This window comes from Conger conger, chromosome 11, assembly GCF_963514075.1.
Source record: "Conger conger chromosome 11, fConCon1.1, whole genome shotgun sequence".
Taxonomy (NCBI): domain Eukaryota; kingdom Metazoa; phylum Chordata; class Actinopteri; order Anguilliformes; family Congridae; genus Conger; species Conger conger.
In genome coordinates, this window is record NC_083770.1 from 9916011 (window position 1) to 9940887 (window position 24877).

The 24877-nt window shown below is 45.2% G+C and overlaps 3 protein-coding genes across 3 annotated transcripts in view; all 3 read left to right on the forward strand.

Annotated features, from left to right (window-relative positions):
• Window positions 1–24328, forward strand: part of LOC133140795 (granzyme A-like) — a 30400-nt gene extending 6072 nt beyond the window's left edge. Inside the window, exons 2-6 of the mRNA XM_061261004.1 lie at window positions 22034–22165; window positions 22570–22717; window positions 22960–23098; window positions 23273–23545; window positions 24082–24328. Of these exons, the coding sequence (XP_061116988.1) occupies window positions 22036–22165; window positions 22570–22717; window positions 22960–23098; window positions 23273–23545; window positions 24082–24240 (849 nt within the window). The 5' untranslated portion in view covers window positions 22034–22035 and the 3' untranslated portion in view covers window positions 24241–24328. The remainder of the gene's footprint in view (window positions 1–22033; window positions 22166–22569; window positions 22718–22959; window positions 23099–23272; window positions 23546–24081) is intronic.
• Window positions 1060–8569, forward strand: LOC133140528 (granzyme A-like). The gene is made up of 5 exons (XM_061260535.1): window positions 1060–1079; window positions 2148–2286; window positions 2783–3055; window positions 3300–3446; window positions 8558–8569. The coding sequence occupies exons 1-5, from the start codon at window positions 1060–1062 to the stop codon at window positions 8567–8569; spliced, it is 591 nt and encodes a 196-aa protein (XP_061116519.1).
• On the forward strand, window positions 13082–15026 carry LOC133140529 (granzyme A-like). Its single transcript, XM_061260536.1, has 5 exons — window positions 13082–13142; window positions 13548–13695; window positions 14015–14153; window positions 14320–14592; window positions 14871–15026. The coding sequence occupies exons 1-5, from the start codon at window positions 13082–13084 to the stop codon at window positions 15024–15026; spliced, it is 777 nt and encodes a 258-aa protein (XP_061116520.1).
• Window positions 24329–24877: the final 549 nt, after the last annotated feature.

Here is a 24877-nt window from a genome sequence, read left to right on the forward strand (position 1 = left end):
TTCCTGAGCTGCGTCTCATGGGTTTTATTTTGTGCCTAGCAGTTTTGCGCTAGGTTGTATTTTTATTTCTGATTTCTCTAATTGTAAGTCCCAGTGCTCGCCTCTAAGCACTTATTTTGGGTTTGGTGTTTCGCCCTGTTTTTCAGAGGGTTGATTTATTTTCCTACAGCCGTTTTGGGCTTATTTTCTGTTCCATCCTAAATATCGCCTTTGGGTTAGTTTCTGTTCATTCCCCTCTGTATTTGTACATCCCTGTGTCTTTCCCTTCCGGGATCTGATAGCGTACACGCCCGCGTGTTCGCGTATTGGGGTTTTTTTTCTCACGGTCGCGTCTGCCTCTCCGCTCATCCTCGCCCTCATACTATTAAAATAAATAAGTCATAAATACTAAAACTCTGCATTTGAATGGATCTCTATGGGAATTGTGGATGGGACTAGGTGTAAATTACACTGATACAGTATGGAACACGTTTGTTAGGTAAATGGGTTTAAGTCATCAAGGGTCCAAGGTATGAAATGAGCCACAAACCACTGTGCTGCTGCCAGTATGCAGTAGATACTACACAAATTGTTTCTTCTGAATACTTTCTCCATTGAGTTCAACAAGAAAACTAGTCTGGAGAAACACTTCTTGTAGTATCTACTGCATATCTGGCAGCAGCATGATGGTTTGAGGCTCATTTGATCACTTAGGTCGATAGCTGCACAAAGCAAATCCCAGAAAGCTAAGTCCATGTTCCAGATTTGGGCAGGGTCTGGTTTTAGTCAGTGCACTAATCTGGCTAACTCAGTGAACCTGCTTTGTGGAACAGGCCTGGCCAAGGTCTAAAATCCAGAGATCCCCAAATATGGAACATGGACTGAAGTAAAAAGAACTGTTGTTGACTGGCTAACTCAGTAATCGTGCTTTGTGGACCTGCCCCCATGTCTAATGTTGGTCTTCTAACTGTGTTAAGCCTGGTTTTAAAATAAATATTTTTAGGGCAAATTTAGGCTTTTTTGAAGAAGGCCTACTGAAACTTTTGGGCAGGAGTAGAACTGAAACTAAATACAGATAGCATGTCATGCACTGAGCCCATGTGAGTCTCTTGCGGCTTATGCCAATCTCCTTATACCATGTGATGATGTCACAATGAATTAGTGTTTTGTGGCAATGTCACTGCGTTGTGTCAAGCATGAATAAAACTTCACTGCTTTTTCCAGGCCATGTTTGTGAAATATGTCTTCTACATGTTTAACATACATGTGTTTGTTGCAATTACATTACAAGTCATTTAGCAGACGCTCTTATCCAGAGCGATGTACAACAAAGTGCACATCAAACACAAGTACAAGTGCGAAGAGGACCTGAGAGGACAGTACAGTTCCAAGTCCTAGTGTGACCATACAGATACAATCGGAACACTTGAAGAACACATCAACTTCCAAACTAGCATACCACAGTCGGCAGCTAGAATACCCCGAGTACAACAATACAATATCTAATACAAAACACAACAATATCTATGTAACTACATAAGTGCCATGAGAGTCTATGACATATAAGGCTAATCATGGAGGTGAGTCAGGGAGGAAAAGGTGTAGCCTGAAGAGATGAGTCTTCAGTCTGCGCTTGAAAGAGGTCAGAGATTCTGCCGTTCTGACATCCACCGGGAGGTCATTCCACCATGGCGACATGGCTCAGGCAGTAAGAGCAGTCGTCTGGCAGTCGGAGGGTTGCCGGTTCGATCCCCCACCCGGGCTGTGTCGAAGTGTCCCTGAGCAAGACACCTAACCCCCAAATGCTCCTGACGAGCTGGTCGGTGCCTTGCATGGCAGCCAATCGCCGTTGGTGTGTGAGTGTGTATAGGGCGGCCTGTAGCGTAGTGGTTAAGGTAAATAAATCCCGGTGTAGCCACTATAAGATCCGCACAGCCGTTGGGCCCTTGAGCAAGGCCCTTAACCCTGCACTGCTCCAGGGGAGGATTGTCTCGTGCTTAGTCTAATCAACTGTACGTCGCTCTGGATAAGAGTAATTATTCTCCATATTTCTGTCTGTAACTCCCAACTAACGACTTTCCTGTCTGCACTTACTGTCTGTAACTCCCAACTGAGTCCTGTCTGTAAGTCCTGTCTGTACGTGCTGTCTGTAACGCTCTACTCCTCAGTGTTTCGAGCGTGCTGTTGGGGGTGCACACCCGCTCAAAGTCAGAGATGGAGTACCGACAGCTCCAGAAGGTGAAGCACAGTGTTCTTCATCCCTTTTATGACCAAGACACCAAGGACAACGACCTCATGCTGGTAAAGGTGAGTTATTAGCCATCTAGGAACCAGTAAGATGACCGTTGTCACAGGAAGAAGCAGATCCGATGTTCGTCGTTAGAAAACAGGAAAGTTTATTACAATCAGAACAATGTTCAGAAAACCAATGATGTTTGGGGTGCTTTAAAGAATTACTTTTGCATATATTAAAATATGTCTACAAATTAAGTGTAACCTGATTGGAGATTTGGAGGTAAGGAATTGCACCTATCCCGAGCACTTGGGATTGGGCCATTCAAATCCCTAATGGTTGTGAGGCCTTGCCCCGCCCCCCCCTGGAGTCCAGTGGAAAATCCCCAGAGGGGGAACCTTGAAACTGATAGTGGTCATTACCATGTATATGTGAAGTGGTCCAATATACAAATTTGTCTGTCTCCCAACAACACAAACACAAAGGCACCTCTGACAGAAATTGAAGAGATTGAAAAGTGTGTTCTGGTGTGCGGCCAGTATGTTCTTAGCCTGTGACTCTTCTCCTCAGCTTGACAGGAAAGCCAAGAAAACGGAGGCTGTCCAGCCCCTCACACTGCCCCCTCCTGTTCAGGATGTCCCGGCGGGGACGGGCTGTGTTGTAGCAGGATGGGGAGCCACCAAAAATGATGGTGGAATGTCAGACGTTTTGATGTCAGCCAATGTCACAGTCATTGACAGAGCCCTGTGCAACTCCAAGGATTACTACGACCTGCACCCCATCATCACCAATGACATGCTGTGTGCAGGGTCTAAGAACAAGAGTCGCGCAGACTCCTGCCAAGTGAGTCTCATATGTACACACACACACACACACACACACACCTGTTCAGTCAGTCTGATATGTACACACATACACACAGAAACATACACACACACACCTGCAGAAACCCACATTTTACATTTTACATGTATTACATAAGGCACACCCCAGTAAATGAAATCTGCAGGAAATATAGTTTGAAAGTGTAATTTGACTGTTGTGTTAAGATAGGGCTGAGTGTGTGTTTTTCTTCTCTGTGTGCCAGGGAGACTCTGGGGGTCCACTGCTGTGTGAAGGGAAACTTAGGGGGGTCACCTCATTTGGGACGAAATGTGGTTTAAAGAGAAAACCAGGAGTCTATGCTCTACTCACCAAGGAACAGACACAATGGATCCACAAGACCATGACCATAGCTTGCTTTGACTCCAGCCTTGCATTTCACTTTTGCATTCTTACGATCATTTTTATTTATTTTTTATCAATAATATTAATAACAATATTAAAAACATAGAATGCTTGGACTTCTAAAAAAGATGTTGACTGATTTCCACATTGTTTCCTTTTTGTTGAAATTTAGTATTTTATTGTCATAATAAACTGATTGCAAGATGAGTTTAGGTGGAATTATTTTTGGTAGCTGATCAGTTTGCAGGTAGTGTCAAAGTCCGGGGGCTGGTGAATAGTAATACAAAAGTTTCCTTTTATTAGTTTTTTACAGTTTGACACTAATTTCTGAACCTTGAGGTCATTTTTCAAAACTGTAGACACGAAACTCAAAAATCATTTGATCACTGAAACAAATCACTAGTTCACAATGACTCAACTTAACTTTCAAAGTATTAGCGTTTCAAAATGAAATACACACATTTGAAAATACTGTCTTTTAATTCATTACAATGCATCTAACTACCAATGTATCCAACTGCTCAAAATGATAAGTAACTGTAACACTACCCCCAAAGCATAGTTTTACAGAAACAGATTACTTGTAACAACATTCCCTGTTTAGATCATGAATGTTTTAGGATAAACAAGTCAATTGACACCAATTGGCTCAGGTGGTAAGAGCAATCGTCTGGCAGTGTGAGTGAATGGGTGAATGACAAGCATCAATTGTACAGTGCTTTGGATAAAGGCACTATATAAATTACCATTCACAAATGACTTTATAACAGGATCAATTTTACCACATCAAGATTTCATCACCATACTTTGTTACAGGGGTTTTCAACGCGTTGTCACACTGTGACATACGGTCAGAGACCCAAGTGCAGACCAATGGATAATCAGACACGTGGTTTATTCAGTCCAGAAGTCAAAGCCAGGAGATCCAACACACAACAGATCCAAATCAACTAGCCAAAAGAATAGTGATAAACAACCCAGGATCAAAAACTAAAAATCAGAATTGCAGAGGTACAACAGGATAAGGCAGGCAGGAGGTCGAAAATACAAAAACAAATGTAAAAAACCACAAAAAACGACAAAACAAAAGGGCAAAGGCAAAATCAAGGTCGGGCAATGTGGTGTCTCAGGAATCTCATACAAAACTGCAATGATGATCAATGTTCTGACAAAGGTTACTGAGGTTTAAATACATGAGGGAATGTGACAATCTAGGCAGGGCTCAGGAGAAAGGTAGGCTAAACAAATAGACAATAGGTGGGAAACATAATAGGGTAATGATACAATAACAGGGGGGAGACAAAAAAAATGACAAAGGATGGTGATGCAATATTACATTCAATGATAATGTGGGTAAAATTGATCCTGTTCCACAGTAATTGATGCCAATAGACTTCTTTATCCTAAAACATTCATGATCCAAACGGAATGTTGTTACAAGTAATCGGTTTCCATAAAACTATGCTTTAGGAGTAATGTTACAGTTACTTTTTATTTTGAGTAGTTGGATATATTGGTAGTTAGATGCATTGTAATGAATGAAAAGACAGTATATTCAAATGTAATGTGTGTATTTCCTTTTGAATGAGTCATTGTACACAAGTGATTTGGTTCAGTGATCAAAAGATTTTTAGTATATTGTATCCAAGCAATTTAAAAAAGTTTAGAGTTTTAAAAAATGACCTCAAGGTTCTGAAATCAGTGTCAAAGTGATTGTAAAAAAATAATATTCTGGTCCCGAAGAACAATGCACAAAACATCCATCCATCCATCCATCCATCATAACCCGCTTATCCGGAGTCGGGTCGCGGGGGCAGTAGGCAAAGCCGGGTATTCCAGGCGTCCCTCTCCCCAGCAACGCATTCTAGCTCCTCCTGGGGGATCCCGAGGCGTTCCCTGGCCAGGAGAGATATATAATCTCTCCAGCGGGCTCTGGGTCTCCCTCGGGGTCTCCGCCCAGTTGGACGAGCCCAGAAAACCTCCAAAGGGAGGCGCCCGGGAGGCATCCTGATCAGATGCCCAAACCACCTCAATTGGCTCCTTTCGACGCGAAGGATCAGCGGCTCTACTCCGAGCTCCCTCCGGATGTCCGAGCTCCTCACCCTATCTCTAAGGCTGAGCCCGGCCACCCTACGGAGGAAGCTCATTTCGGCCGCTTGTATACGCGATCTCGTTCTTTCGGTCACTACCCAAAGCTCGTGACCATAGGTGAGGGTTGGGACGTAGATCGACCAGTAAATCGAGAGCTTCGCTTTCCGGCTCAGCTCCTTCTTCACCACAACGGTCCGGTGCAACGCCCGCATTACTGCTGATGCTGCACCGATCCGCCTGTCGATCTCACGCTCCCTTCTACCCTCACTCGTGAACAAGACCCCGAGATACTTGAACTCCTTCACTTGGGGCAAAGACTCGTTCCCAACCCGGAGGGAGCAATCCACCGTTTTCCGGCAGAGAACCATGGCCTCGGACTTGGAGGTGCTGACTCTCATCCCGGCCGCTTCACACTCGGCTGCAAACCGCTCCAGTGCGTGCTGAAGGTCACGGTCCGATGAAGCCAGCAGAACCACATCATCCGCAAAAAGCAGAGATGCAATTCTGAGGTCACCAAACCGGACACTCTCCTCACCTCGGCTGCGCCTTGAGATCCTGTCCATGAATACCACAAACAGGACCGGTGACAAGGGGCAACCTTGGCGGAGTCCAACACCCACCGGAAACGTGCTTGACTTTGTGCCGAGAATGCGGACACAGCTCTCACTTTGGTTATACAGGGACCTGATGGCTCGTAACAACGGCCCCGGTACCCCATACTCCCGCAGTACACCCCACAGGGTTCCCTGGGGGACACGGTCGAAAGCCTTCTCCAAGTCCACAAAGCACATGTGGACTGGATGGGCAAACTCCCATGACCCCGCCAGCAACCCTGCCAAGGTAAAGAGCTGGTCCACTGTTCCACGGCCAGGACGGAAGCCACATTGCTCCTCCTGAATCCGAGGTTCGACTGTCAGTCGGAGCCTCCTTTCCAGTACCCTAGAGTAAGCTTTCCCAGGGAGGCTGAGGAGTGTGATACCCCGGTAATTGGAGCACACCCTCCGGTCCCCCTTCTTGAAAATGGGGACCACCACCCCGGTCTGGCACTCTACAGGTACTGTCCCCGATCTCCACGCGACACTGAAGAGGCGTGTCAGCCAAGACAGCCCAACAATGTCCAGAGCCTTCAGCATCTCAGGGCGAATCTCATCTACACCCGGCAACTTGCCACTGAGGAGCTTTTTGACTACCTCAGCAACTTCCGCCAGGGATATAGGCGCAGATTCCCCCGAGTCTTCAGGCTCTACCTCTTCCACAGAGGACGTGTTGTTCGGGTTCAGGAGCTCCTCGAAGTGCTCTTTCCACCGCCCGACAATATCCCCAGTCCGGGTCAGCAGTTCTCCTCCCCTGCTGAAAACAGCCTGAGACAAGCCCTGCTTTCCCTTTCTGAGTCGTCGGATGGTTTGCCAGAACTTCCTCGAGGCCAACCGAAAGTCCTTCTCCATAGCCTCCCCGAACTCCTCCCATACCCGGGTTTTTGCTTCAGCGACTGCCGAAGCCGCAGCCCTTCTGGCCACCCGGTACCTGTCTGCTGCTTCAGGGGACCCCCGGGCCAGCCAAGCCCGAAAGGCCTCCTTCTTCAGCTTGACGGCCTCCCTCACCGCTGGTGTCCACCAGCGGGTTCTTGGGTTGCCGCCCCGACAGGCACCGATGACCTTCTGGCCACAGCTCCTGCTTGCCGCCTCTGCAATGGAGGCTTTGAACATGGCCCACTCGGACTCCATGTCCCCAGCTTCCCCCGGGATACGTGAGAAGTTCTTCCGGAGGTGGGAGTTGAAGACCTCGCGAACAGGGGCCTCCGCCAGACGTTCCCAGTTAACTGGGTCTTTGTGTGGCCGTGTCATGGGAGTCTTTGAATCGCTCTTAGTCCGGCCCCTCCCCCAGGACCAATTTGCCTTGGGAGACCCTACTGGGGGCTAACAGTGCCCCCGACAACCTAGCTCCCAGGATCACCGGGACACACAAACCCCTCCACCACGTTAAGGTGGCGATTCCTCGGAGGGGAAAACACAAAACAAAGCTAAAAATCTCTTGGTCATACAAATCTTTATACCCTTTTCAAAAGTCATCATAGGAAGGAGGAGCTGTTCTGCAAAAGTCACAAATCATTTACTAGGTCGAGCTAAATCCCTGAAGAATTATTTATTCCCATGGGAACAGCACACAATATAAGGTTAACCATATATAATTGATACAAGTGTTTAACCGTTTTAACTAATATATATCAACACATTAGTATCATCAAATTCTATAGGTTTAATACAAACTGCTGTTGTTAGTACATTCTTATTCTTTAATATATATTTCACCCTCGGCCGAAATCCTAGGGCACAAGGACAGATTATATTCACCTTGACTGAATATTGCAAATCATTTTCTGTGTATTTTGAAAACATACACTCAGTGTCCACTTTATAAGGTAGACCTGTACACCAGCTCATTAATGCAAATATATATTGGGCTAATCAGGTGGTAGCAACTCAATGCATAAAATCACGCAGACATGGTCAAGAGGTTCAGTTGTTCAGAATGGGGAATTGGTGGTTTGAGTATTTCAGAAACTGATCCTGGTATTTTAACAGTTTGTAGAGTTTACAGAGAATTTGAGGCCTTTGAACTTGAAGTTAATGAGAGAAGTCTTCTGAGGAGAAGGGCCAGACAGTAACTCCACAGTAACTCAAATAACCACACGTTACAACAGTCATAAGAAGAGGAACATCTCTGAACACACATGTCGAAACTTGCGGTGGATTTTACTACAGCAGCAGAAGGACAATAAGTCCAATTAAATAAATACTTCAAAGTGGTCACTGAGTGTATGTCAGTCCCATCATTACAATGAGGAATATTAGAAAATGCCTTCACATCTATAAAACAACATCTATTAAACAACATCATCTGTATATAAACCGGATCATTCACATGAAGCAAAATTAGTTTCCAATTGCCATCTGAGCCACCGTGTGACATCATACACCTACACAGTCCATCATCTGAGCCGCAGTGTGACATCATACTCTTAAACAGTCCATCATCTGAGCCACAGTGTGACATTACACACTGACACAGTAATTACAACTGAAATCACTTTAGTACATATCCAGCAAGTGTACATTGGTTGTGTGTACAGAATGTAAACTTGGTAACTGGGGTCTCATACACACATAAAATATAATGTGACATCACAGACTTCCTTGTAGTACACCATTATTCTTCTGTGGTTTATGTCAGGAATGAATTTCACAACTGCCCTTGAACATTCTCTCTGTTTAAATAATGGCACACAGCAGCCCCACCCTCGCCATTCTAACTAGTCTGCAGAAACACTTCTTGTAGTATCTACTGCATATCTGGCAGCAGCATGATGGTTTGAGGCTCATTTGATCACTTAGCTCGATAGCTGCACAAAGCAAATCCCAGAAAGCTAAGTCCATGTTACAGATTTGGGCAGGGTCTGGTTTTAGTCAGTGCACTAATCTGGCTAACTCAGTGAACCTGCTTTGTGGAACAGGCCTGGCCAAGGTCTAAAATCCAGAGATTCCCAAATATGGAACATGGACTACGCCACCTGTCTTCCTCCACCCTCTCATCTACAATCCTCTCCTACCTACCATCCTCGGAGTCTTTCTCTCGACTGTCTCCCGATGATGCGGCTACAACTCTCATGTCCTCCCTCTCATCTTCCTTTGACGCTCTGTGTCCCCTCACCACCAAACTAGCTCAGGCCTCCCCCCCCAGTCCTTGGCTTTCTGATGCTCTACGAGCTGTCCGAACTGAACTGCGGGCGGCGAAGAGAAAATGGAAAAGGTCCTGTCTCCCCAGTGATATGGCTTCCTTCCTTGCCCTCTTATCATCTTTCCATTCCTCTGTCTCTCTAGCTAAATCTTCCTTCTTTCACTCGAAAATTAACGCGGCCGCCTCTAATCCCCGCAAACTGTTTTCAACTTTCTGGCCCCCCCTCCCCCACCACCTCATCACTCACACCTGATGACTCTGTCTCCTTTGAAAATGCGATGCTATTCGCAATTCCTTCTCCCTACCCTCCACCCCTGCTGACCCTCCTACCCTCCCCAACTCCCTAACCTCCTTTTCTCCCCTCTCTGACACCGACACACTGAAACTCCTTACTTCCCACCGCCCAACCACCTGTCCTCTTGACCCCATCCCCTCTCCCCTCCTACAATCTATATCTGATGACATTCTCCCTTTTCTCTCCTCTCTAATCAACACATCCCCCTCTTCCGGCACCATGCCCTCTTCCCTGAAGAGGGCCAGAGTCACTCCCCTGCTCAAAAAACCTACTCTTGACCCCTCTGCCCTGAACAACTACCGGCCTGTCTCTCTTCTTCCCTTTCTCGCTAAAACTCTGGAACGGGCGGTCTGCTCCCAACTGTCCACTTATCTTCTCCAGAACAATCTCCATGACCCCAACCAGTCTGGCTTCAAGAGTGGCCACTCCACTGGGACCGCCCTGCTCGCGGTCACTGAGGCACTCCACTCTGCTAAAGCAAAATCCCTCTCCTCTGTCCTCATCTTCCTCGACCTGTCGGCCGCCTTCGATATAGTCAACCATGAGATTCTGCTCTCATCGCTGTCTGGGATGGGTGTCACAGGGTCTGCACTCGCTTGGTTTTCCTCCTACCTCTCTGGTCGCTCCTACCAGGTGACTTGGAGGGGCTCAGTCTCCGACCCTCACCCCCTACGAACTGGAGTCCCGCAGGGCTCAGTTCTTGGGCCTCTCCTCTTCTCGCTATACACCATGTCTCTTGGTTCTGTTATCTCTTCCCATGGCTTTTCTTATCATTCTTACGCTGATGACACCCAACTCTTTATTTCCTTCCCCCCCCGACACCCAAGTCACCACACGGATCTCTGCCTGCTTGGCTGATATCTCTGCGTGGATGATTTCCCACCACCTGAAGCTCAACCTTGCCAAAACTGAGCTTCTCTACATCCCTGCTAAGTCCTCTCCGTCAATCGACCTCTCATTGACTGTTGAGGACTTTGTAGTTTCCTCCTCCCGTATGGCAAAGAATCTTGGGGTGACTCTTGATAACTGCCTCACCCTGGCTCCACAAGTATCCTCCACTGCCAGAACCTGCAGGTTCTTTCTGTAAATTATACGCCGTTTCCGTCATCTTCTGACTGAGAAAGCCACCCAGCTTCTAGTCCAGGCGCTCGTCATTTCCCGCCTGAATTACTGCAACTCCCTCCTAGCCGGTCTCCCAGTGTGTGCCATCAAGCCCCTCCCGCTGGTCCAGAATGCTGCAGCCCGCCTGATCACCAGTCAGCCCAGGTCGGCTCATGTCACCCCGCTTCTCATTGGCCTCCACTGGCTTCCTATTGCCGCACGCATCCGTTTCAAGGCCCTAGTGTTGGCATTTCAGGCTGCTAAGGGGACTGCCCCACCTTACATACAATCCCTGATCACTCCCTACTCCCCAGCTAGACCACTCCGGTCTGCCAGCTCTGGTCGCCTTATGGTTCCCTCTCTACGTGCACCTGGCGTTCGAGCTGCACGTTCACACCTGTTTTCCGTTCTGGTTCCTCAGTGGTGGAATGACTTGCCTACCACTGTCAGAACAGCAGAATCCCTCCCCCTATTTCGACGCAGACTCAAAACCCACCTTTTCAAACTCTACTTTAGTCCTCCCTCCTGATTTCCCCTGCCCCTCCTTTCTGATATCCCTATCCTTGTCTAACCCCCCCGCCCCAAAAAAAAAATGCACTTACGATGACAACTAAGTTTAGAACAGCATTTCATGTGTATTTTGCTAGTTTCTGGATGTGATGCTTTGACTTATGGTAGAACCTATGCACTTGTAAGTCGCTTTGGATTAAAAGCGTCTGCCAAATGACTAAAATGTAAATGTGAATGTAAATGAAGTAAAAAGAACTGTTGTTGACTGGCTAACTCAGTAATCGTGCTTTGTGGACCTGCCCCCATGTCTAATGTTGGTCTTCTAACTGTGTTAAGCCTGGTTTTTTAAAATAAAATATTTTTAGGGCAAATTTAGGCTTTTTTGAAGAATGCCTACTGAAACTTTTGGGCAGGAGTAGAACTGAAACGAAATCCAGATAGCATGTCATGCACTGAGCCCATGTGAGTCTCTTGCGGCTTACGCCAATCTCCTTATACCATGTGATGATGTCACAATGAATTAGTGTTTTGTGGCAATGTCACTGCGTTGTGTCAAGCATGAATAAAACTTCAGTGCTTTTTCCAGGCCATGTTTGTGAAATATGTCTTCTACATGTTTAACATACATGTGTTTGTTGCAATTACATTACAAGTCATTTAGCAGACGCTCTTATCCAGAGCGATGTACAACAAAGTGCACATCAAACACAAGTACAAGTGCGAAGAGGACCTGAGAGGACAGTACAGTTCCAAGTCCTAGTGTGACCATACAGATACAATCGGAACACTTGAAGAACACATCAACTTCCAAACTAGCATACCACAGTCGGCAGCTAGAATACCCCGAGTACAACAATACAATATCTAATACAAAACACAACAATATCTGTGTAACTACATAAGTGCCATTAGAGTCTATGACATATAAGGCTAATCATGGAGGTGAGTCAGGGAGGAAAAGGTGTAGCCTGAAGAGATGAGTCTTCAGTCTGCACTTGAAAGAGGTCAGAGATTCTGCCGTTCTGACATCCACCGGGAGGTCATTCCACCATGGCGACATGGCTCAGGCAGTAAGAGCAGTCGTCTGGCAGTCGGAGGGTTGCCGGTTCGATCCCCCACCCGGGCTGTGTCGAAGTGTCCCTGAGCAAGACACCTAACCCCCAAATGCTCCTGACGAGCTGGTCGGTGCCTTGCATGGCAGCCAATCGCCGTTGGTGTGTGAGTGTGTGTATGAATGGGTGAATGAGAAGCATCAATTGTACAGCGCTTTGCTATATAAGGTGCTATATAAATGCTATATAAATGCCAACCATTTACCATTTACCACCACCGTGGGGCCAGGACAGACAGCAGTAGAGAAGTGCAGGTGTGGCAAGGGGGAGGCGCCAGATGGCACAAAGTAGCAGAACGGAGGGGTCTTGCTGGTGTATAGGTCTTGATAAGTGATTGAATATATACAGGGGCTGATCCCTTAACTGCCTGGTACGCGAGCACCAAAGTTTTAAATTTGATGTGAGCCATAACAGGCAGCCAGTGGAGGTCGCTGAGCAGGGGGGTGACGTGAATGTCTGGGAACATTGAATACCAGACGGGCTGCAGCATTCTGGATCAGTTGTAGGGGTCTGATGGCAGATGCTGGAAGGCCAGCCAGCAGAGAATTGCAATAGTCCAGCCAGGACAGGACCATTGCTTGGCAATCTACCATGTACGATTGTGTGAATCATGCACACACAAAAACACACATTTATGAACACAGACAGACACACACACGTGAGAGAGAGATCACATTTTTGAATGATTGTGTAAGTGTGTGTGTTTGAGCCACATTTTCCTCTTTGAGGCTAACAGCGATGGACCACATCGGAAATAAATATCAGTCAGAGCAGGCAGGCAAAATCCATTACACCAACATGAAGGGAAAAGGCCACCTGTTCACACATCTACTAGTTCTACTCCTGTGTCTGACAGCAGGTGAGTCTCTCTACAACCGATATGTGAACCTCTGGGTCCCAATATAGGGGCATTATTGCAATCAACATTATTTTTACTGACACTCTTATTTCAAATATGATTCATATTTACTCTATATTCACTCAGTGACCACTTTGTCAGGTACACCTGTACACCTGCCTGTTAATGCAAATATCTAATCAGCCAATCATGTGCCAGTAATTGAATGCAAGTCTTTTTTTTAAACTAACAAAAAAATCAGGAGTTGATTCGATTGTGCCGTTTGCATTTGGATTCTGTTGCTGTTGTCACTCAACATGAGGACCTGAGATATTACAATATTGTTCAGATGTTGCATGTACGTACACTGTTGGGTGTATATTGTGTTTATACATCAGGTCAGTGTACATTATGTGTTTCTCTCAGGTGAGGGGGCAGAGATCATCGACGGAAAGGAAGTGCCCCCCCACTCTCTTCCATTCATGGCTCTCCTGCAGGACTCCAAGGGAACACAATTCTGTGGCGGCACTCTGATTGACCTCCAGTGGGTTCTGACTGCAGCACACTGCAACATGTGAGAGACACCTTTGATTCCCAAAAAGAACATTTCCCAATGTTTATCTTTTCATCCTAACATTCCCAGCATTTACCTTTCCAATCTAGCAATCCAAAAATATACCTGCTGTCTGAATTTCCAGTTTTCACTTACTGTCTATACTTATGTCTGTAATTCCTGCTTGTAATTACTCTCTATATTTCTGTCTGTAATTCCCAACTAACAACTTTCTCTAAGTCCTGTCTGTACTTACTGTCTGTAACTCCCAAATAATTACTCTATACTTCTGTCTGTAAGTCCTGTCTGTACGTGCTGTCTGTAACACTCTACTCCTCAGTTCTTCGAGCGTGCTGTTGGGGGTGCACAACCGCTCAAAGTCAGAGATGGAGTACCGACAGCTCCAGAAGGTGAAGCACAGTGTTCCTCATCCCTTATATAACCCCAACACCTTCGACAATGACCTCATGCTGCTGAAGGCAAGTTATTATTATATCCATGAAGTTTGTCAGAATGAGTCAGACCTCTGAATTAATGCTCATCATCTGGTGTCGACACAAACACAAAGGCAGCTCTGACAGAAATTGAAGAGATTGAAAAGTGTTCTGGTATGCGGCCATCTTAGCCTGTGACTCTTCTCCTCAGCTTGACACGAAAGCCAAGAAAACGGAAGCTGTCCGGCCCCTCACACTGCCCCCTCCTGTTCAGGATGTCCCGGCGGGGACGGGCTGTGTTGTAGCAGGATGGGGAGCCACCAAAAATGGTGGTGGAATGTCAGACGTTTTGATGTCAGCCAATGTCACAGTCATTGACAGAGCCCTGTGCAACTCCAAGGATTACTACAACCTGCACCCCATCATCACCAATGAAATGCTGTGTGCAGGGCATAAGGACAAGAGACCTGTCGACACCTGCCAAGTGAGTCTCATATGTACACACACACGCACGCACACACACACACACACACCTGTTCAGTTAGTCTCATATGTACACACACACACACACACACACACACACGCACACAGAAACATACACATACCTGCAACAACACACAAACACACATGCTCAATAACACAGTTTGTATTACATAAGGCACACCCCAGTAAATTAAACCTGCAGGAAATATAGTTTGTAAAGTGTAATTTGACTGTTGTCTTAAGATAGGGCTGAGTGTGTGTTTCTTCTCTGTGTGCCAGGGAGACTCCGGAGGTCCACTGCTGTGTGAAGGGAAACTTAGGGGGGTCACCTCATTTGGGACGAAATGTGGTTTAAAGAAAAAACCAGGAGTCTATGCTGCACTCACCAAGAAACAGACACAATGGATCCACAAGACCATGAAAAGCCTGCTGTGATGTCATCCATAGCTTGCTCTGACTCCAGCCTTGCATTTCACTTTTGCATTCTTACGATCATTTTTATTATTTTTTATCAACAAAAGTGTGTATACATAAACAGTAATATTAAAAACATAGAATGCTTGGACTTCTAAAAAAGATGTTGACTGATTTCCACATTGTTTCCTTTTTGTTGAAATTTAGTATTTTATTGTCATAATAAACTGATTGCAAGATGAGTTTAGGTGGAATTATTTTTGGTAGCTGATCAGTTTGCAGGTAGTGTCAAAGCCCGGGGGCTGGTGAATAGTAATACAAAAGTTTCCTTGTATTAGTTTTTTACAGTTTGACACTAATTTCTGAACCTTGAGGTCATTTTTCAAAACTGTAGACACGAAACTCAAAAATAATTTGATCACTGAAACAAATCACTAGTTCACAATGACTCAACTTAACTTTCAAAGTATTAGCGTTTCAAAATGAAATACACACATTTGAAAATACTGTCTTTTAATTCATTACAATGCATCTAACTACCAATGTATCCAACTGCTCAAAATGATAAGTAACTGTAACACTATCCCCAAAGCATAGTTTTACAGAAACAGATTACTTGTAACAACATTCCCTGTTTAGATCATGAATGTTTTAGGATAAACAAGTCAATTGACACCAATTGGCTCAGGTGGTAAGAGCAATCGTCTGGCAGTGTGAGTGAATGGGTGAATGACAAGCATCAATTGTACAGTGCTTTGGATAAAGGCACTATATAAATTACCATTCACAAATGACTTTATAACAGGATCAATTTTACCACATCAAGATTTCAGCACCATACTTTGTTACAGGGGTTTTCAACGCGTTGTCACACTGTGACGTACGGTCAGAGACCCAAGTGCAGACCAATGGATAATCAGAAACGTGGTTTATTCAGTCCAGAAGTCAAAGCCAGGAGATCCAGTAGCCAATAGAATAGTGATAAACAACCCAGGATCAAAAACTAAAAATCAGAATTGCAGAGGTACAACAGGATAAGGCAGGCAGGAGGTTGAAAATACAAAAACAAATGTAAAAAACCAAGACTCCGAATAACGACAAAACAAAAGGGCAAAGGCAAAATCAAGGTCGGGCAATGTGGTGTCTCAGGAATCTCATACAAAACTTACTAGAAATCGGCAACTGCAATGATGATCAATGTTCTGACAAAGGTTACTGCAGAGACTGAGGTTTAAATACATGAGGGAATGTGACAAACTTGGCAGGGCTCGGGAGAAAGGTAGGCTAAACAAATAGACAATAGGTGGTGAACATAATAGGGTAATGATACAATAACAGGGGGAGACAAAAAAAATGACAAAGGATGGTGATGCAATATTACATTCAATGATAATGTGGGTAAAATTGATCCTGTTCCACAGTAATTGATGCCAATAGACTTCTTTATCCTAAAACATTCATGATCCAAACAGGGAATGTTGTTACAAGTAATCGGTTTCCATAAAACTATGCTTTAGGAGTAATGTTACAGTTACTTTTTATTTTGAGTAGTTGGATATATTGGTAGTTAGATGCATTGTAATGAATGAAAAGACAGTATATTCAAATGTAATGTGTGTATTTCCTTTTGAAATGCTAATACTTTGAAAGTTGAGTCATTGTACACAAGTGATTTGGTTCAGTGATCAAAAGATTTTTAGTTTATGTATATTATATCCAAGCAATTTAAAAAAGTTTAGAGTTTTAAAAAATGACCTCAAGGTTCTGAAATTAGTGTCAAAGTGATTGTAAAAAAATAATATTCTGGTCCCGAAGAACAATGCACAAAACAAAGCTAAAAATCTCTTGGTCATACAAATCTTTATACCCTTTTCAAAAGTCATCATAGGAAGGACGAGCTGTTCTGCAAAAGTCACAAACCATTTACTTGGTCGAGCTAAATCCCTGTATAACTACTTATTGCCATGGGAACAGCACACAATATAAGGTTAACCATATATAATTGATACAAGTGTTTAACCGTTTTAACGGATACATATCACACATTAGTATCATCAAATTCTATTGGTTTAATACAAACTGCTGTTGTTAGTACATTCTTATTCTTTAATTCATAAGGTAGACCTGTACACAGCTCATTAATGCAAATATATATTGGGCTAATCAGGTGGTAGCAACTCAATGCATAAAATCACGCAGACATGGTCAAGAGGTTCAGTTGTTCAGAATGGGGAATTGGTGGTTTGAGTATTTCAGAAACTGATCCTGGTATTGTAACAGTCTATAGAGTTTACAGAGAATTTGAGGCCTTTGAACTTGAAGTTCATGAGAGAAGTCTTCGGAGGAGAAGGGCCAGACAGTAACTCCACAGTAACTCAAATAACCACACGTTACAACATTCATAAGAAGAGGAACATCTCTGAACACACATGTCGAAACTTGCGGTGGATTTTACTACAGCAGCAGAAGGACAATAAGTCCAATTAAATAAATACTTCAAAGTGGTCACTGAGTGTATGTCAGTCCCATCATTACAATGAGGAATATTAGAAAATGCCTTCACATCTATAAAACAACATCTATTAAACAACATCATCTGTATATAAACCGGATCATTCACATGAAGCAAAATTACTTTACAATTGCCATCTGAGCCACCGTGTGACATCACACACTGACACAGTAAGTACAACTGGAATCACTTTAGTACATATCCAGCATGTGTACATTGGTTGTGTGTACAGAATGTAAACTTGGTACCTGGGGTCTCATACACACATAAAATATAATGTGACGTCACAGACTTCCTTGTAGTACACCATTATTCTTCTGTGGTTTATGTCAGGAATGAATTTCACAACTGCCCTTGAACATTCTCTCTGTTTAAATAATGGCACACAGCAGCCCCACCCTCGCCATTCTAACTAGTCTGGAGAAACACTTCTTGTAGTATCTACTGCATATCTGGCAGCAGCATGATGGTTTGAGGCTCATTTGATCACTTAGCTCGATAGCTGCACAAAGCAAATCCCAGAAAGCTAAGTCCATGTTCCAGATTTGGGCAGGGTCTGGTTTTAGTCAGTGCACTAATCTGGCTAACTCAGTGAACCTGCTTTGTGGAACAGGCCTGGCCAAGGTCTAAAATCCAGAGATTCCCAAATATGGAACATGGACTACGCCACCTGTCTTCCTCCACCCTCTCATCTACAATCCTCTCCTCCCTACCATCCTCGGAGTCTTTCTCTCGACTGTCTCCCAATGATGCGGCTACAACTCTCATGTCCTCCCTCTCATCTTCCTTTGACTCTCTGTGTCCCTTCACCACCAAACTAGCTCAGGCCTCCCCCCCCCCAGTCCTTGGCTTTCTGATGCTCTACGAGCTGTCCGAACTGAACTGCGGGCGGCGGAGAGAAAATGGAAAAGGTCCTGTCTCCCCAGTGATATGGCTTCCTTCCATGCCCTCTTATCATCTTTCCATTCCTCTGTCTCTCTAGCTAAATCTTCCTTCTTTCACTCGAAAATTAACGCGGCCGCCTCTAATCCCCGCAAACTGTTTTCAACTTTCTGGCCCCCCCTCCCCCACCACCCCCCTCATCACTCACACCTGATGACTTTGTCTCCTTTGAAAAGAAGGTCGATGCTATTCGCAATTCCTTCTCCCAACCCTCCACCCCTGCTGACCCTCCTACCCTCCCCAACTCCCTAACCTCCTTTTCTCCCCTCTCTGACGCCGACACACTGAAACTCCTTACTTCCCACCGCCCAACCACCTGTCCTCTTGACCCCATCCCCTCTCCCCTCCCTCTCTTCCGGCACCATGCCCTCTTCCCTGAAGAGGGCCAGAGTCACTCCCCTGCTCAAAAAACCTACTCTTGACCCCTCTGCCCTGAACAACTACCGGCCTGTCTCTCTTCTTCCCTTTCTCGCTAAAACTCTGGAACGGGCGGTCTGCTCCCAACTGTCCACTTATCTTCTCCAGAACAATCTCCATGACCCCAACCAGTCTGGCTTCAAGAGTGGCCACTCCACTGGGACCGCCCTGCTCGCGGTCACTGAGGCACTCCACTCTGCTAAAGCAAAATCCCTCTCCTCTGTCCTCATCTTCCTCGACCTGTCGGCCGCCTTCGATATAGTCAACCATGAGATTCTGCTCTCATCGCTGTCTGGGATGGGTGTCACAGGGTCTGCACTCGCTTGGTTTTCCTCCTACCTCTCTGGTCGCTCCTACCAGGTGACTTGGAGGGGCTCAGTCTCCGACCCTCACCCCCTACGAACTGGAGTCCCGCAGGGCTCAGTTCTTGGGCCTCTCCTCTTCTCGCTACACCATGTCTCTTGGTTCTGTTATCTCTTCCCATGGCTTTTCTTATCATTCTTACGCTGATGACACCCAACTCTTTATTTCCTTCCCCCCCCGACACCCAAGTAACCACACGGATCTCTGCCTGCTTGGCTGATATCTCTGCGTGGATGATTTCCCACCACCTGAAGCTCAACCTTGCCAAAACTGAGCTTCTCTACATCCCTGCTAAGTCCTCTCCGTCAATCGACCTCTCATTGACTGTTGAGGACTTTGTAGTTTCCTCCTCCCGTATGGCAAAGAATCTTGGGGTGACTCTTGATAACTGCCTCACCCTGGCTCCACAAGTATCCTCCACTGCCAGAACCTGCAGGTTCTTTCTGTAAATTATACGCCGTTTCCGTCATCTTCTGACTGAGAAAGCCACCCAGCTTCTAGTCCAGGCGCTCGTCATTTCCCGCCTGAATTACTGCAACTCCCTCCTAGCCGGTCTCCCAGCGTGTGCCATCAAGCCCCTCCCGCTGGTCCAGAATGCTGCAGCCCGCCTGATCACCAGTCAGCCCAGGTCGGCTCATGTCACCCCGCTTCTCATTGGCCTCCACTGGCTTCCTATTGCCGCACGCATCCGTTTCAAGGCCCTAGTGTTGGCATTTCAGGCTGCTAAGGGGACTGCCCCACCTTACATACAATCCCTGATCACTCCCTACTCCCCAGCTAGACCACTCCGGTCTGCCAGCTCTGGTCGCCTTATGGTTCCCTCTCTACGTGCACCTGGCGTTCGAGCTGCACGTTCACACCTGTTTTCCGTTCTGGTTCCTCAGTGGTGGAATGACTTGCCTACCACTGTCAGAACAGCAGAATCCCTCCCCCTATTTCGACGCAGATTTCCCCTGCCCCTCCTTTCTGATATCCCTATCCTTGTCTAACCCCCCCGCCCCAAAAAAAAAAATGCACTTACGATGACAACTAAGTTTAGAACAGCATTTCATGTGTATTTTGCTAGTTTCTGGATGTGATGCTTTGACTTATGGTAGAACCTATGCACTTGTAAGTCGCTTTGGATTAAAAGCGTCTGCCAAATGACTAAAATGTAAATGTGAATGTAAATGAAGTAAAAAGAACTGTTGTTGACTGGCTAACTCAGTAATCGTGCTTTGTGGACCTGCCCCCATGTCTAATGTTGGTCTTCTAAATGTGTTAAGCCTGGTTTTTTTAAATAAAAGATTTTTAGGGCAAATTTATGCTTTTTTGAAGAAGGCCTACTGAAACTTTTGGGCAGGAGTAGAACTGAAACTAAATCCAGATAGCATGTCATGCACTGAGCCCATGTGAGTCTCTTGCGGCTCATGCCAATCTCCTTATACCATGTGATGATGTCACAATGAATTAGTGTTTTGTGGCAATGTCACTGCGTTGTGTCAAGCATGAATAAAACTTCACTGCTTTTTCCAGGCCATGTTTGTGAAATATGTCTTCTACATGTTTAACATACATGTGTTTGCAATTACAATTAATTGCAATTACATTACAAGTAATTTAGCTGACGCTCTTATCCAGAGCGATGTACAACAAAGTGCACATCAAACACAAGTACAAGTGCGAAGAGGACCTGAGAGGACAGTACAGTTCCAAGTCCTAGTGTGACTAGACAGATACAATCGGAACACTTGAAGAACACATCAACTTCCAAACTAGCATACCACAGTTGGCAGCTAGAATACCCAGAGTACAACAATACAATATCTAATACAAAACACAACAATATCTGTGTAACTACATAAGTGCCATTAGAGTCTATGACATATAAGGCTAATCATGGAGGTGAGTCAGGGAGGAAAAGGTGTAGCCTGAAGAGATGAGTCTTCAGTCTGCGCTTGAAAGAGGTCAGAGATTCTGCCGTTCTGACATCCACCGGGAGGTCATTCCACCATGGCGACACGGCGACATGGCTCAGGCAGTAAGAGCAGTCGTCTGGCAGTCGGAGGGTTGCCAGTTCGATCCCCCACCCGGGCTGTGTCGAAGTGTCCCTGAGCAAGACACCTAACCCCAAAATGCTCCTGACGAGCTGGTCGGTGCCTTGCATGGCAGCCAATCGCCGTTGGTGTGTGAGTGTGTGTATGAATGGGTGAATGAGAAGCATCAATTGTACAGCGCTTTGGATAAAAGGTGCTATATAAATGCCAACCATTTACCATTTACCACCACCGTGGGGCCAGGACAGACAGCAGTTGTGAGCGAGAAGTGCAGGTGTGGCGAGGGGGAGGCGCCAGATGGCACAAAGTAGCAGAACGGAGGGGTCTTGCTGGTGTATAGGTCTTGATAAGTGATTGAATATATACAGGGGCTGATCCCTTAACTGCCTGGTACGCGAGCACCAAAGTTTTAAATTTGATGTGAGCCATAACAGGCAGCCAGTGGAGGTTGCTGAGCAGGGGGGTGACATGTGAATGTCTGGGAACATTGAATACCAGACGGGCTGCAGCATTCTGGATCAGTTGTAGGGGTCTGATGGCAGATGCTGGAAGGCCAGCCAGCAGAGAATTGCAATAGTCCAGCCAGGACAGGACCATTGCTTGGCAATCTACCATGTACGATTGTGTGAATCATGCACACACAAAAACACACATTTATGAACACAGACAGACACACACACGTGAGAGAGAGATCACATTTTTGAATGATTGTGTAAGTGTGTGTGTTTGAGCCACATTTTCCTCTTTGAGGCTAACAGCGATGGACCACATCCCCTTTAGAGGAAATAAATATCAGTCAGAGCAGGCAGGCAAAATCCATTACACCAACATGAAGGGAAAAGGCCACCTGTTCACACATCTACTAGTTCTACTCCTGTGTCTGATAACAGGTGAGTCTCTCTACAACCGATATGTGAACCTCTGGGTCCCAATACAGGGGCATTATTGCAATCAATATTATTTTTACTGACACTCTATTTAAAATATGATTCATATTTACTCTATATTCACTCAGTGACCACTTTCTCAGGTACACCTGTACACCTGCCTGTTAATGCAAATATCTAATCAGCCAATCATGTGCCAGTAATTGAATGCAAGTCTTTTTTTTAAACTAACAAAGAAATCAGGAGTTGATTCGATTGTGCCGTTTGCATTTGGATTCTGTTGCCGTTGTCACTCAACATGAGGACCTGGGATATTACAATATTGTTCAGATGTTGCATGTACGTACACTGTTGGGTGTATATTGTGTTTATACATCAGGTCAGTGTACATTATGTGTTTCTCTCAGGTGAGGGGGCAGAGATCATTGACGGAAATGAAGTGCCCCCCCACTCTCTTCCATTCATGGCTCTCCTGCAGGACTCCAAGGGAACACAATTCTGTGGCGGCACTCTGATTGACCTCCAGTGGGTTCTGACTGCAGCACACTGCAACATGTGAGAGACACCTTTGATTCCCAAAAAGAACATTTCCCAATGTTTATCTTTTCATCCTAATATTCCCAGCATTTACCTTTCCAATCTAGCAATCCAAAAATATACCTGCTGCATTTCCTGTTTTTACTTACTGTCTATACTTATGTCTGTAATTCCTGTTTGTAATTACTCTCTATATTTCTGTCTGTAGTTCCCAACTAACAACTTTCTGTACGTGCTGTCTGTAACGCTCTACTCCTCAGTGTTTCGAGCGTGCTGTTGGGGGTGCACACCCGCTCAAAGTCAGAGATGGAGTACCGACAGCTCCAGAAGGTGAAGCACAGTGTTCTTCATCCCTTTTATGACCCAGACACCTTGGACAACGACCTCATGCTGCTGAAGGCAAGTTATTATTATATCCATGAAGTTTGTCAGAATGAGTCAGACCTCTGAATTAATGCTCATCATCCGGTGTCGACACAAACACAAAGGCAGCTCTGACAGAAATTGAAGAGATTGAAAAGTGTGTTCTGGTGTGCGGCCAGTATGTTCTTAGCCTGTGACTCTTCTCCTCAGCTTGACAGGAAAGCCAAGAAAACGAAAGCTGTCCGGCCCCACACACTGCCCCCTCCTGTTCAGGATGTCCCGGCGGGGACGGGCTGTGTTGTAGCAGGATGGGGAGCCACCAAAAATGGTGGTGGAATGTCAGACGTTTTGATGTCAGCCAATGTCACAGTCATTGACAGAGCCCTGTGCAACTCCAAGGATTACTACAACCTGCACCCCATCATCACCAATGAAATGCTGTGTGCAGGGTCTAAGGACAAGAGTCACGCAGACACCTGCTATGTGAGTCTCATATGTACATACACACGCACACACACACACACACACAAAGACTGAAACACACACACACACACCTGTTCAGTGAGTCTCATATGAACACACACACACACACAAAGACTGAAACACACACACACACACCTGTTCAGTGAGTCTCATATGTACACACACACACACACACACACCTGTTCAGTGAGTCTCATATGTACACACACACAAACACCTGTTCAGTGAGTCTTATATGTACACACACATGCACACACACACACACACACACACACACACACACAAAGACTGAAACACACAAACACACACCTGTTCAGTGAGTCTCATATGTACACACACACACACACACACACACACACACACACACAGAAACATACACATACCTGCAACAACACACAAACACACATGCTCAATAACAGTTTGTATTACATAAGGCACACCCCAGTAAATTAAACCTGCAGGAAATATAGTTTGTAAAGTGTAATTTGACTGTTGTGTTAAGATAGGGCTGAGTGTGTGTTTCTTCTGTGTGCCAGGGAGACTCCGGAGGTCCACTGCTGTGTGAAGGGAAACTTAGGGGGGTCACCTCATTTGGCGGGGAAGACTGTGGCGTTAAGGACAAACCAGGTGTCTATGCTGCACTCACCAAGGAACAGACACAATGGATCCGCAAGACCATTGAAAGCCTGCTGTGATGTCATCCATAGCTTGTCTTCCATATTACTTTTGCATTCTTCCAATAATTTAATATTTATATTAATATGAACAATTGGACTGCTTGTTGTAAACGTAATAAAAAAACTAAACGTTCACATTGTTTCCCCTTTTTTGAAATGTAATAATACTTTATAGTCATAATAAACTGATTGCAAGATGAGTTTAGGTGGAATTATTTTTGGTAGCTGATCAGTTTGCAGGTAGTGTCAAGGTCCGGGGGCTGGTGAATAGTAATACAAAAGTTTCCTTTTATTCGTTTTTTACAATCAGTTTGACACTAATTTCTGAACCTTGAGGTCATTTTTCAAAACTGTAGACACGAAACTCAAAAATCATTTGATCACTGAAACAAATCACTAGTTCACAAAGACTCAACTTAACTTTCAAAGTATTAGCGTTTCAAAATGAAATACACACATTTGAAAATACTGTCTTTTAATTCATTACAATGCATCTAACTACCAATGTATCCAACTGCTCAAAATGATAAGTAACTGTAACACTACCCCCAAAGCATAGTTTTACAGAAACAGATTACTTGTAACAACATTCCCTGTTTAGATCATGAATGTTTTAGGATAAACAAGTCAATTGACACCAATTGGCTCAGGTGGT